General features: G+C 50.9%; 1 protein-coding gene across 3 annotated transcripts in view; it reads right to left on the bottom strand.

Moving 5' to 3' along the window:
* LOC135827354 (sushi, von Willebrand factor type A, EGF and pentraxin domain-containing protein 1-like) overlaps nt 1-17,142 on the bottom strand; it is a 168,198-nt gene that overhangs the window by 130,854 nt on the left and 20,202 nt on the right. For all 3 annotated transcript variants that reach the window (XM_065339864.1, XM_065339863.1, XM_065339862.1), the window contains one exon: nt 9,132-9,206. In XM_065339864.1, the coding sequence (XP_065195936.1) occupies nt 9,132-9,206 (75 nt within the window). The remainder of the gene's footprint in view (nt 1-9,131; nt 9,207-17,142) is intronic.

The raw sequence follows: 17,142 nt of genomic DNA on the forward strand, positions 1-17,142 counted from the left end.
GCTGCATACACATCAACCACCATTCTCCAAACTTGACAAAAGTCTCTCTCAAACAAATCATCGCTGTCCTCAGCAAAACGTGCCCGTGCTCGTGCATGCATACGGCTTCCACTTGCAGCGTACGCACCAAACCAGCGTGTATGTGTACTGCAGTTTGCGCGTGGCAAAAGAGAAAACGAAGCGCGGCGCAGCACAGTACATGCATGAGTCAGCGAGCGTTACCAAGGAAATAAATAATATGGCGACTGCCTGCGCGGAGCTCGAGTGCAGGTGCAAACGAAAAGAAAAGCCCGATTATTCAAATGCAAAGAAACAGAAATTCAAATATCTGCTGAAGTGACAAGATGAAGATGTTGTTGTCAGGGGGTGCTTGCACCCAGCGACAGGGTGACAGCACACCCTGTCAGCGAGAGTAAGTTCTACAACATAGAATAGATCGCAGCTGAGTTGCCGCGGATAGCGATAATACAACGGATCAAATAAGTTCTATTCCACTAAGGCTGCATTCGATTGTAGAAACTGGATCCCGATCCCCGCCGACCAGATCACTTCGATCGGACGGATACAATCGAATGTGCACAACCGATAATCCGCATCAAGGCCTTAGCAACCGCGTTGCTACAGCTCATCCCGTAGTATCTGTACGAATTGTGGTAAACTCTTGACCTAGTGTACGCATATTGGGAGTTTTGAGTTGATATGAGTCGTACCATGGAAATGAATCCGTCAAATCCGTCTCTGGGAGGTGGGTTGCTTGGATCCAAATCCGTGCTCTCGGGATCCGGATTCGTACAATCAAACATGTACAAATTTGGCGAATCCGGGTCCGGCGCTGATGGATTCGTACAATCGAACATGCCCCAATTGGCGTGTAAACAATTCTTTTTTCTCTTTTCTTTTTTTAATATTTTTTCTTTTTCTTTTTGTCATAAAATGGCTGTAAATACAGTCTAATGTAAATAATAACAATTAAACAATGTCCTCACTCGGTCTCGGACGTATACTCTGAGGTCGTACAGAAGCGGTTCTTCAAGCTCCCAACAAGCTCAGCCGGGAAGCGATTTGTAACATTGATGTGCGAACAGGTCCAGGACTTTGTTCAGTCTGCTGATACCCACAGAACAGCTCTGTACAACCTAGCCGTGCTCCCAGCTCTGTTACTACAACAAACGTATCGTCGATCCAAGCCCAAGGACAACACGAGTCACCTCCAGCGCCGGATGGCCCTCTGGGCAGATGGTAATATCACTGCTCTGGTTGAGGAAGGACGCTGCCTGCAACGGCATCGTGAGCCACACCGAGGAGCACGTCGACGAGGTGAGCAGGACAAGGCATGGCATTTTGTTTCCCTCATGGCAGAAGGACGTGTGCACGATGCCCTGCGTTCCCTATCTGAAGCTGAGTCCACGCAGTCATCCGGTGTGTTAGGTATCGATGACTCGATCACCATCAAGGACTCCACCACAACCGTGAGGGCAACCTTGGAGAGTAAGCATCCTTGCGGCACTCCAGCAGCAGAGCACATCCTGATAGCGGGAGCAGCGCCTCAGTGCCACCCAATCCAATTTGATTCCCTGACTGCCGACCTCGTCAAAACCGTGGCGATGCAGGCGAAAGGCTCGGCAGGTCCCTCTGGTCTTGACTCGTCATCATGGCGACGTATGTGCTCGGCGTAAAAAGGGGCCTCCAACAACCTTTGCTCGGCGATGGCATCCTTCGGCCGCTTGCTAGCAACCCAAACCTTGCCGCCAGACTCTCTCACCCCCTTCACCGCCTGTCGTCTAATTGCCCTGGACAAGAACCCAGGTGTCAGGCCCATTGGAGTGTCTGAGGTCCTCCGTCGCATTCTAGCCAAATCCATCCTCCGAGTAACGTCAGAAGATGTAATGGAGGCTTGTGGTTTTCTCCAGAAGTGTTCTGGATTGCCAGCTGGGAAAAAAGCAGCGGTTCACGCCATGATGCGCTTGTATGAGGACGCCACAACTGAAGGAGTCCTCCTAGTTGACGCGAAGAATGCCTTCAATTGCCTGAACCGCCAAGCAGCCCTTCACAATGTTCGCCACTTGTGTCCTTACCTGGCTACCACACTGCTGAACTGCTACCAAGATGATGCTCGCCTCTTCGTTTCTGGTGGTGGTGAGCTTTCCTCTGCAGAGGGTACCACACAAGGTGACCCTCTGTCGATGGTTTTCTATGCCCTCGCTACATTACCATTCGTACAGCACCTCCGCACTACCCACGCCAACGGTATGCCGATGATTCAAGTGGTGCAGCCAAGCTACGGGCCCTTCGACGCTGGTGGGATGAAGTGGACGAGACCGGGTAAGCTAACGGTTACCATGTCAACGCCTCGAAGACTCTCCTCCTCGACAAGCCGGACCTGCTCAACCTGGCCCACAGTGTCTTAGCAGGAACTGGCATTGAAGTGGTCACGGATGGAGCACGCTACCTGGGTGCCGCTATAGGGACACCGGATTTCATCGCTGGCTATACAGCTGGGAAAGTTCAAGACTGGCAGCAGGAGCTTATGCGACTGTACGAGATTGCCACTACCGAACCTCATGCGGCGTATGCCGCCCTCACACACGGATAGCGTGGTCGATGGACATATGGCCCAGAATCTGCGAAAACCAGGCTTAGGGTGAAATTTCACAAAATGCCTTTTTCCCATTTTCAGCTTCTACTGGGCATGGGTGGTCAGGAAACAAAATATGACAGCTGTGGGTCGACTCATAGTTGTATTAAAAGTATCTCAAACACCCCAGGGTATTGTGTTAAAAAATCCAAAAAAACACAAAATTGTTATCACAGGAAAGAAATGAAGAGAGATCCACCAGACTGAAGGAAGAGACATGGATGATTTTTGTTTAGGTGACATGACAAGGTAGGCATGTGGAGGCAGGCTTGTTGTGGCCCCTTGGTGCTGCAGGCTGTAGTGGCCACCCACAGTTCTACATGAATTTTGTTGTGTGTAATACGGTTTCTCACTGAGCACATTCTGGGGCTGCATACATGTACTGGCATGCTCTGGCGCTACACACCACAAGGAAACCCGACTCCAGTTGAGATGGCACCTTTTGAAGGGTGAATCTAGTACAACTGTTCAGAATCAAGCAAGAACACAGCCTTCCAAACTGTTCCACTATTCATAGTAAGCGCATAGTGTGCTGGCGTGCTGCAGTATCTGCTTGGTGCTGACCAGCAAGTGAAATATCAGCACGCCGTACAATCCCTTGCAGCTAGCTGTCCAGCGAGGAAAGTCTCGAGTGGGGGGCCTCTCGATCTGCTCGCTCATTCGCCTGGCATTCAGTAGCATTTCATCGCCAAGGACTTCAATTCAAAACAGTTTTCACACTGCGCTTCAAGCCTTTTTCCTCGTGAACTTGCTGCAAACGTATGAGCTCTGCTGCGCGTGTTCCCTTTGCGTGAGGCCCAGAAACAGCTAGTGTCTCCGTACTTCGGTTGGCTGGATCGATGTCGTCCAGGTTCTCCTCGCTATCGCCATCACGACTCTAACTGGAGACGATTTCTTCACCATTTTCCGCAAGCAGCAGCTAGCGCAGAAATTTCACCATCCCTGAGTGTAGGAGATGGAATCCTTTCGATCAGTTCAAAAACTCTTCACTGTGACTAGAGGAGTAGCAGGGAATATTCTACCGGAAGCCCTTTGACTTCCCTGACTGCTGAAACCCTTCCTGCCATGACTGCTACTTCTTCAAACAAGCGAGATTCTCTTTTGTTCCACTTCACTGCACTCGATCATCCACGCGACACAACCTTTTTACAAAACATCATTTTTCTCAAAAAAATGATGTTCACCCTAAGCCTGGTTTTCGCAGATTCTGGGCCATATTTCCTTCGTACCCTGGAGTTCTCAACTGAACAGCTGCAGCGCCTGGATGACACGGTCACGGAGCACTTCCTTCTGTCTCTGACAGGGAAATGCACGTTCACGGCGGATGACGTCTCTCTTCTACGGCTACCTTGCCATCTCGGTGGAATCGGTCTGCCATACTTCAAAGAAATTGCTACCTGCCAACTGCAGGCTTCCCAAGTCATCACGAGCAGCCAGGTTGACGAGATCATCCACCAGCACGATAGAGAGTGACAGCATCATTCCTGCGACTTTGTGGATCAGCTAGCCCGATGTGAGAGAGCATCCGCTTCCAGGTCCTCCGAGAAAGCTAGTGCTGCCACTTTCGCTGCTCTCCGAGAAGCTGCGGACCGCCCCTTGGCCCGTCGTATGGATGAGCTGTCCCGCAAAGGCCCCTCTTCCTGGCTCACTGCTCTTCCTCTCAAGGAACATGGGTTCCACCTCTCGAAGCAGGAGTTCAGGGACGGCCTTGCATTGCGGTATGACTGGCCTCTCCTCGATGTCCCCACGCAGTGTGCCTGCGGAGTTCTGTTCTGCACGTCTCATGCCATGTGTTGCCCCCGGGGTGGCTTCCCTACAATCCGCCATAACGAAGTCTGTGACATGGTAGGGGAGCTGCTCACGGAGGTGTGCCACGCAGTGGCAATCAAGCCTCAGCTAGCCCCACTCTCTGGAGAGGTGTTTACGGCTGCATCGGCAAACACCGCCAAGGATGTCCGCGCTGATGTCCGTGCCCGTGGCTTCTGGACCTGAGCACAGGATGCTTTCTTTGACGTACGCGTCTTCCATCCTGATGCGGCATCCTACTCGGCCCAACCACTGGATGCCCTACTGCTTCAACACGAGCGCCAGAAGAAGCTGCAACATTCAGCCCGCTGGTGTTGTCAACTTCTGGTGTTGCCTCCCCTGAATGTGAAAAGGTTCCTTAAGCGCCTCTGTGGCTTGCTTGCCAGGGCTGATTCCAGCATGCCCTATGCACACCATGTTGCATCTGTGCACTGCAGGCTGTCTTTCGCGCTGCGCCGGTCCGCTGTCATGTGTGTCCGTGGGTCTCGGTCGGCATACTATCGTCCGGCTAACGAGCTCAGGGAGCTGGCGGTGGTTGAAAGCCGGATCTAAAACCAGTTGTGTTTTTGTGTAAAACTCTCGCCACTCCGGAGACATATTATCCACACCTGTGTACTATTATTAATATTATCTTCCTATCATACCCTGGTTTCTCATCATTGTGTTGCTTTTGCCCGTAAAAGAGGCTGTTTCACAAATCAAATAAAAAACAATGTAAACAATTCTACTTGTATAAAGTACAATTCACAAGATGTTCTGCTCGTGAACATGTCGTGGTACTATCTACGAACACGCATAGCAATCAATGGACAGTCGAATGTCACTTATCCGACCACTTCGGGAATCAGGCATGTTGGATAACTGGATATGTTGGATAACTGATATCATTTTTTATTTGCATATATGGCTGGATTTCACTGATTTATGTACACAATACCCAAATGAGCAAGCACACGCGAAAATCACCCTTAGTGACATATTTTCAGAAACTGAGATGACAGTGGATAAAAAGGCAGATGGATTTAGGCAGAATTCAATGCAAAAAACGTTTGAAAAAATCTTGAGTAAAACTTGAGTTACGGGTCTTAGAAGATAGAGCATTTTCCCTGATATATCGCACATCACACGAAAACAGAGAATGTTTGAAGTGCGTTTTCTCAGTTTGAAGTGCGTGTCAAGGTCGATTTTCGCATGCGCTGGCTCAAATATATTCATGCATATTCATGGATTGCTCCATGTACACATACATGAAAGGAAGTGATAGCTCTGGCAGAAAGAAAGCGTATAGCCAGATGCACCGGTAAGGACCAAGAATACAAGGATCTGTTGCTAGAAGGGCGTCAAAGGATTCGCTGTGACAGGAGAAAGTGGTTAGAGGATAAATGTAGACACATTGAATCTTCTGGGAGGAACCATGATGTCCGAGAGGTATTCAACAACATCCATTAAAATATCATCGTTCCGGCCAAATCAAGCATGTATCAATGCTGCTGATGGCACGACCCTGACGGAGAAGGAAGATGTATTGCTGCGGTGGTGTGAATATGGGCAGCAGCTATTTGGGCAGCCGTCAGGAGATCAAGAGTGTTCGGCCTCGGCGGAGAATGGTGCGGAAGAGCTTTCATTGCCACTGATTACCCCTGAGCCTGTGCCTCTCTTGGCTGAGGTTGAGCAAGCCATATTGTCCCTGAAGAAGAGGAAAGCCCCTGGACTTGATGGGATCATGGCGGAACTGATTCAGCATGCATCCTCAGTTTGTGTTCTATTCCTACATAAACTTTGTTTGGAGATTTGGAAAACAGGGATATGGCCAAAAGCGTGGAAACGTCAAGAAATCGTCATGCTACCCAAAGCTGGATCAGCTAAGGAGTGTTCCAACTATCGGACCATTGCTTTGATGTCACATGCAAGCAAGATCCTTCTGACAATAATCTTGAATCGTATGAAAAAGAAGATAGAGGCTGAGTTACCAGATGAGCAGGCTGGTTTTCGAGCTGGTCGCAGTACTGTAGATATGCTCTGTGTTATGCAAATCATTATCGAAAAATCTCTTGAATGGCAGAATCCTATATCCATTGTATTTATCGATTAGCCTTTGAAACAGTTAACCACTTACATCTTTTCGGTTGCCTTTTGGATTTTGGTTCCCTCACCATAATTATAATTCTTTTGCTCCAGAATCTTTACACAGAGATGAGCGGAGTTATCAGATGGAATGGCTCGCATTCGCTAGAGTTTGCCATCAAGAAGGGTGTTCGGCAGGGCTGTATTTTGTCCCCACATCTAATTAGCCTGTATACTGAGAGTGTTATGCGTGTTGCTGATGTGGACAGTATCGGTGTGAGAATCGGAGGACGCCAGCTGTCGAACCTACAATATGCAGATGACACGGGATTGTGTGCACATCCATCAGAAGTGTCTACCCTCACCAATGCTGCTAATGACGCTGGAAGAGAGAAGAGCCTGTCACTGAATCTGTCCAAAACCAAGATTATGCATATCGGAACCTGTACTGCTGGTGCAAACGATACTGCTCCAACGCCACTTGTGGTCGATGGAGAACAAATTGCAGAGGTGAGCAGTTTCAAGTATCTGGGATCTTGGAAGACAATGAACGGTGATTGCAGCCTCGATATTCGGTCAAGAATTGCCATGGCAAAAGAGCGTATGCTGCAGTTAGTTGACATCTGGAAAGACCACAACATCTCCAGACAGCTGAAAATCCGGATAATGCATGCCCTTGTGTGGTCTGTCCTGCTGTATGGAGCTGAGAGTTGGACTCTCCGGAAGACAGATGAACGACGAATACAGGCAGCAGAAATATGGTGCTACCGACGTCTGCTCAGAGTATCCTGGATGGAGAAGCGCACAAATGAAAGTATCCTGGTGGAGTTGAGAGTACAGAGACAGCTGCTAGCCAGGGTCAAGATATGCAAACTGACCTATTTCGGGCACATATGCCGCCCATCTGGCTGCGAGCTTGTACGTGACGTGATGTTTGGTGTCGTGGATGGTAAGAGAAAGCGTGGTCGTGGTGACTTTTTCCATACAAATCCCTATCTAGTAGGGCGCAGTCACCCAGTTTCGGTGGAGGTGGGTGAGGTCGATTGGGAATAAAGGAGGAAGGGAGCGTCTCAGCTTCCTCAGACCAAGACCATTCGACTCAGCACCCCGAAGACTACAGCTGGTGAAAATTTGATTTTAGGGTATACAGTAAAACCTGTAACTAACGACCACCCCTTGGTGCCCGGAAAAGTGGTCGTTAGTGACAGGTGGTCTTTAGTTAGAGGTTTGCACCGCGCGACCATATATGGATCCCATTATATGATATGTATGTCAAAATGCAGATAATACAATCCCCCACCACTTGCGCACTGACATTCTTCTTTCAGATCATTCAACACTTGGAGAGAGAGAAATCAAGTTTTTTATACACCGGAAGCGAAACGACCTTTTGACACGTATGTCGACTCACAGGTTTTCCAGAGCAGCGCTGGCCTGGCCAGGCAGTGGACTAGTCACTATCGACTCCATCCTCATCTGTGTACGACTACACTGGCAACTGGTATCAGTGTGTAGATCTACAGTGGAAACTCAGTCGCTCCGACTTGGATGTAGTGTAGCGTAAACTGTACTGGTGTGTACCAGCACGTGATGCGGCGATGTTGCGAGTTTTCGCACCTTCACTGTAGACTATTATCCGCCATCGTATCCTGGCCTGTGTTCCGTACAGGTGAGTACCGTAGCATGTGAGCTAGCCAGCACAGACTGTCAGTGTGACCTGGTGACTCAGCTATGTGATTGCACTTCGACAGAGAGCCGCTCCGTCTTAGTTTCTCCTTCGAGTAGTAACATCGATCAAAGAGCGCTTTGGATGCGCTCTCCAAGACGTTTCCTTTCATGTTTGTTCTTGACAGCACTTGAAATTATGACAGGTGTAGTGCAGTCCACACTGATTCCACAGTAAAAATGAGACTGCGCTCATTTGTCCAGCTGTAGTATCGAAACGACCATGGAAAATCATCAAAATTTCGAGAAGGAGCTTCAAGCAATGTTTGATTTGCTACATCGCGGTCGCTAGCTACGGGTCAAAATTCGACATTGGGACAAGAAAAGGCGGTCGCTGGTCGCTGGTCGCGTTCAGCAGGTAGTCGCTAGTCACAGTGCATTTTGAATGTGAGACCGTCCGTGCCTGACAAAGTGGTCTGTAGTACCAGGCCGGTCGCTAGTCACGGTGGTCGTTAGTTACAGGTTTTACTGTACTTCCCCTTTAAGACGAAATCCATGTTTGTTTCAGCCCTATAACACTTCGCATACATACTCATTCTTCCAAGTAGCTTCACGTTATGATCTTGCATTTGACAGCCCTCTTTGAATATTGTGGCCAGCTGCCTTTGCTGGTACGGTATGGTACGGGACAGGTACGGGATAGCGCCAGGCATGCCGACGGCACAACCAAACAAACAAACACCAAATTAAAGCTGTGTGGACCCTGGCTAGCGCAAGACGTTACTGAAGTATCGTCTTCTGCATAGCTACGGGAATAAAACTAATTGTGCACTCATATCCCTGTATAAAACAATTATTAAAATGAAAATTCCAGAACGTTTTCCGTTGACTACAAACCTGAAAGAGTCAGGTCTAAAACTGTAATCTGTCCGAATGTCCCTAGCACGACGGCCATACTTACAATGCCTCGAGGTGGCAGGTACCACCAGTAATAAGTTGGCTTGGGAGGGTTGTGATGTTGTTGTTGCCAAGGTTTCTACACAAACAGAAAGACATGCACACACACAAACATACGCACACATGCATACACATGCACATGCACCCACGCACGCACGCACGCACGCACGCACGCACGCACGCACGCACGCACGCACGCACGCACGCACGCACGCACGCACGCACGCACGCACGCACGCACGCACGCACGCACGCACGCACGCACGCACGCACGCACGCACGCACGCACGCACGCACGCACGCACGCACGCACGCACGCACGCACGCACGCACGCACGCACGCACGCACGCACGCACGCACGCACGCACGCACGCACGCACGCACGCACGCACGCACGCACGCACGCACGCACGCACGCACGCACGCACGCACGCACGCACGCACGCACGCACGCACGCACGCACGCACGCACGCACGCACGCACGCACGCACGCACGCACGCACGCACGCACGCACGCACGCACGCACGCACGCACGCACGCACGCACGCACGCACGCACGCACGCACGCACGCACGCACGCACGCACGCACGCACGCACGCACGCACGCACGCACGCACGCACGCACGCACGCACGCACGCACGCACGCACGCACGCACGCACGCACGCACGCACGCACGCACGCACACACACACACACACACACACACACACACACACACACACACACACACACACACACACACACACACACACACACACACACACACACACACACACACACACACACACACACACACACACACACACACACACACACACACACACACACACACACACACACACACACACACACACACACACACACACACACACACACACACACACACACACACACACACACACACACACACCTTTGACCTTTGACGCCCATCGCCGGAGGCGATGATAGCAATGCTACGGCAGAAGCCATAGCAACTTGTGCTGGGATTACACCATTCAACAGCTTGCAAGGCTGAAGAATTGACCGTCACTATTCAGCCTGGTCTACACCATACAGCTATTTGGAGTGACATTTTCTGGCCAGTGAATCCCTTTTTTGGTCTTTTTCATTTTTCATTTTTTTTTTTTTTTTTTCCCGCACACACATCACACCACATACTCCGGCATGCACTGGCTGTTGGTAACCACCCAGGAGAATGAAAGAAAAGCCAGGAAGAGTCTGAGAAAGAGAAGAAAGACACACACACACACACACACACACACACACACACACACACACACACACACACACACACACACACACACACACACACACACACACACACACACACACACACAACACACACACACACACACACACACACACACACACACACACTTGTACTTGTACTTGTACTTGCTCACTGCCAAAACTGGTCACGTGGGTCTCCCCGGGAGAGGGGAGAGAGACTCAAAAGGAATCTTGGAAAGATGACTCAATTGGCCATTGAACCACCCAACGGCCGACACCCCTGAAATCCCCAAACTAGGGTGGATTTGAAATGATCCCACTTATGGGCTCACCACACCTCAGTAAGTGGGTGAGGACAAGGTGCAGAAAAAGGATTGGCGGCATCAGGGTATCCGTCCCGGGATCCAACTGCAGGTACCCCTGCCCCCACACACACACACACACACACACACACACACACACACACACACACACACACACACACACACACACACACACACACACACACACACACACACACACACACACACACACACACACACACACACACACACACACACACACACACACACACACACACACACACACACACACACACACACACACACACACACACACACACACACACACACACACACACACACACACACACACACACACACACACACACACACACACACACACACACACACACACACACACACACACACACACACACACACACACACACACACACACACACACACACACACACACACACACACACACACACACACACACACACACACACACACACACACACACACACACACACACACACACACACACACACACACACACACACACACACACACACACACACACACACACACACACACACACACACACACACACACACACACACACACACACACACACACACACACACACACACACACACACACACACACACACACACACACACACACACACACACACACACACACACACACACACACACACACACACACACACACACACACACACACACACACACACACACACACACACACACACACACACACACACACACACACACACACACACACACACACACACACACACACACACACACACACACACACACACACACACACACACACACACACACACACACACACACACACACACACACACACACACACACACACACACACACACACACACACACACACACACACACACACACACACACACACACACACACACACACACACACACACACACACACACACACACACACACACACACACACACACACACACACACACACACACACACACACACACACACACACACACACACACACACACACACACACACACACACACACACACACACACACACACACACACACACACACACACACACACACACACACACACACACACACACACACACACACACACACACACACACACACACACACACACACACACACCTTTGACCTTTGACGCCCATCGCCGGAGGCGATGATAGCAATGCTACGGCAGAAGCCATAGCAACTTGTGCTGGGATTACACCATTCAACAGCTTGCAAGGCTGAAGAATTGACCGTCACTATTCAGCCTGGTCTACACCATACAGCTATTTGGAGTGACATTTTCTGGCCAGTGAATCCCTTTTTTGGTCTTTTTCATTTTTCATTTTTTTTTTTTTTTTCCCGCACACACATCACACCACATACTCCGGCATGCACTGGCTGTTGGTAACCACCCAGGAGAATGAAAGAAAAGCCAGGAAGAGTCTGAGAAAGAGAAGAAAGACACACACACACACACACACACACACACACACACACACACACACACACACACACACACACACACACACACACACACACACACACACACACACACACACACACACACACACACACACACACACACACACACACACACACACACACACACACACACACACACACACACACACACACACACACACACACACACACACACACACACACACACACACACACACACACACACACACACACACACACACACACACACACACACACACACACACACACACACACACACACACACACACACACACACACACACACACACACACACACACACACACACACACACACACACACACACACACACACACACACACACACACACACACACACACACACACACACACACACACACACACACACACACACACACACACACACACACACACACACACACACACACACACACACACACACACACACACACACACACACACACACACACACACACACACACACACACACACACACACACACACACACACACACACACACACACACACACACACACACACACACACACACACACACACACACACACACACACACACACACACACACACACACACACACACACACACACACACACACACACACACACACACACACACACACACACACACACACACACACACACACACACACACACACACACACACACACACACACACACACACACACACACACACACACACACACACACACACACACACACACACACACACACACACACACACACACACACACACACACACACACACACACACACACACACACACACACACACACACACACACACACACACACACACACACACACACACACACACACACACACACACACACACACACACACACACACACACACACACACACACACACACACACACACACACACACACACACACACACACACACACACACACACACACACACACACACACACACACACACACACACACACACACACACACACACACACACACACACACACACACACACACACACACACACACACACACACACACACACACACACACACACACACACACACACACACACACACACACACACACACACACACACACACACACACACACACACACACACACACACACACCTTTGACCTTTGACGCCCATCGCCGGAGGCGATGATAGCAATGCTACGGCAGAAGCCATAGCAACTTGTGCTGGGATTACACCATTCAACAGCTTGCAAGGCTGAAGAATTGACCGTCACTATTCAGCCTGGTCTACACCATACAGCTATTTGGAGTGACATTTTCTGGCCAGTGAATCCCTTTTTTGGTCTTTTTCATTTTTCATTTTTTTTTTTTTTTTTCCCGCACACACATCACACCACATACTCCGGCATGCACTGGCTGTTGGTAACCACCCAGGAGAATGAAAGAAAAGCCAGGAAGAGTCTGAGAAAGAGAAGAAAGACACACACACACACACACACACACACACACACACACACACACACACACACACACACACACACACACACACACACACACACACACACACACACACACACACACACACACACACACACACACACACACACACACACACACACACACACACACACACACACACACACACACACACACACACACACACACACACACACACACACACACACACACACACACACACACACACACACACACACACACACACACACACACACACACACACACACACACACACACACACACACACACACACACACACACACACACACACACACACACACACACACACACACACACACACACACACACACACACACACACACACACACACACACACACACACACACACACACACACACACACACACACACACACACACACACACACACACACACACACACACACACACACACACACACACACACACACACACACACACACACACACACACACACACACACACACACACACACACACACACACACACACACACACACACACACACACACACACACACACACACACACACACACACACACACACACACACACACACACACACACACACACACACACACACACACACACACACACACACACACACACACACACACACACACACACACACACACACACACACACACACACACACACACACACACACACACACACACACACACACACACACACACACACACACACACACACACACACACACACACACACACACACACACACACACACACACACACACACACACACACACACACACACACACACACACACACACACACACACACACACACACACACACACACACACACACACACACACACACACACACACACACACACACACACACACACACACACACACACACACACACACACACACACACACACACACACACACACACACACACACACACACACACACACACACACACACACACACACACACACACACACACACACACACACACACACACACACACACACACCTTGACCTTGATACACGTTGCCTTGATACGTTACACGGTCCCCGTCAGGGGAGAGGGGTGGAAGAGGCTGAGGAGCAGCACTTCTGATGGCGCACTAGATGGTGACGTAGTCGGAACTTCCTTTGGCAAGGGCACTCAAACGGGAAGTCGGCCCTTTCCGACACTGTCCTTCGTTTCGTGCGGTCACACTTGTGTCTGGCCAAGCCGCTGCTGGACTTGAAACTCCGGTGGCAGGTGCTGCACTGCGGAGTGACCGGGTTGCCGGGGTGCTTGATGTTGGGAGCAGGTCCGTGATCGCACCGATGGGTAGCCAATCAACCGGGGCTGCGGAACCAACGTTGGCAGAGACGACATTGGCAAGCGCCAGCCTGATTGCACACTGGTTTCTGTCGTTCTGCCAAGCATTTGTGATGCATCTCATCTGATGGGCGAGAGAAGTACCGATCACATACTTGGCAATGGACATTGGGTGTGGGCGGTTCGGGCTCGAAACAGCGGTACATGCGGCGCCAGTCGGGGCGAGAATCTGCCAGATCGCACCATCCCTCCACAGCATTCAGGGCCTTCAGGTCTGCACTAATGCAGTCCTTCCAGCGTTTGCGTGGACCGCCAGGTGGACGGCGGGATGGGAGCAGACCGAACAACAGAATCGTCGGGATGCGCTCTGGTGGCATGCGAGCAACATGACCCAGCCACTCAAGTCGTCGCTGGCGAATCTGGACAGCAAGTGGGCGCTTGTCTCCCCACATTTCCAGCAACTGATCATTGCTGATCCGCTCTTGCCAGGCGTCTAACCTTGTTCTGCCAAGAACGGTACGCAGACACTGCATGTAGAACGTGGAGAGCCTCCGGATGTCGGCTTGGAGGGGTACCCAGCACTCAGCTCCGTACAGCAGAATGGTGACAACGCACGCATTGAAGATATTCTTCTTGGTGCGGATGGACAGATGGTGGTTGTTGAAAACTGGCTTCCGCAGGGAGCCAAACGCACGGGAGGCAGCCGCAATTCTGGAGGAGATGTCAATCGAACACCGGCCAGACGTATCGATGATCGATCCAAGGTAGCGAAACTCCGTTACGCACTCGATCTGGTTCGAACCCACACAAACAGGGGCGAGGTCCGCATCAGAAATGTCTCTGCCGATCACCATGAACTTGGTCTTGGAGAGACTAATTGTCAGTCCAAACTCGGAGGCGACTTCATCGAATGTCACTGCAGCTCGCTCGAGCCCGGATCGAGATGTCGCAAACAGTGTGGAATCATCCGCAAACTGGCATTCAGTTACCGTGTCTGACACTGCTGTGCGACGAGGCTTCTGCATTAGCTGACCATTGATGTTGTAGCGGATATCGACACCGAAGCCATCCACGCCTTCCATCCGCTGCTTCCAGGTATGAAAGACAGCAGCCATGTACAGGTTGAAAAGGACCGGTGCCATGGAGCAGCCCTGGCGCAGGCCATTCTGTACCTCTAGCAGGTCCAACAGCCGACCATCAATGCGTACACACACACACACACACACACACACACACACACACACACACACACACACACACACACACACACATACGCACACACACCTTGAAACTGCCACCTAGAGGTGATGCAGTGCCTCAAAGAGGCAAGGAGGGCAGAGTTACTTCTTCCATTTGTGTTGAGCCAGGTACTGGAGACGTGTGAACTTCCGAGAGCAGGTCGCGCATGGGATGGTACGGCGCTCGAAGCCACAGCTGCATGTTCTGCGGTTGCAGTTGTGCCGACGGTACCCAGCTTTGCTCCGGCAATCAGGTGGGCGAGGTGCAACTATATCTGGAACTGGAGCATCACCAAGGCTGGGAGAGCAGCTGTGCACAGCAAATCCACCTCGGGTGGCAAACCAACGATGGCACGTTTCGCACAACACAGCACCGGCCTGTCATGGATCGGCTTCAGTCACTCTTCCCTGCATTTGTGCCGCCGCTTTCACTGGCGAAGTGTCGCTCACAGATCGCACAACACTCTGACTTGACTGTCGTTTCAAGGCGTAAGCGCCATGCAACAATGGCATCCGAGATAGACTGGAGCCACACGCCACGTTCAGCTGCAAGGCCGTACCAACCGGTGTATAGACCGAACGCCTTGAGGTCATCACGTACCACATCACGCCATCGATGCCTGGGGCCATGAGCAGGGCGTGGAGTATGGAGCCACGAGAACAACACTGCCTTTGGAAGCCGGTGATCATCCATCCTGGCAATGTGGCCAAGCCACTGCAGACGTTGACGGGCAACCATGTCAGCAACTGGCTCTGTAGCGCACATTCTATGCAGCGAGGCAGATGACAGGTGGTCCTCCCACTGTTTGGAACGCGAGATGCCGAGAATGACACGAACGCAGCGGTTGTGGAATTGTTCAAGGCGACGTATGTCGGCACGCAAAAAAGTGTCCAGTTCTCAGCCCCGTACAACA

This window comes from Sycon ciliatum, chromosome 11 (assembly GCF_964019385.1).
Source record: "Sycon ciliatum chromosome 11, ocSycCili1.1, whole genome shotgun sequence".
Taxonomy (NCBI): Eukaryota; Metazoa; Porifera; class Calcarea; order Leucosolenida; family Sycettidae; genus Sycon; species Sycon ciliatum.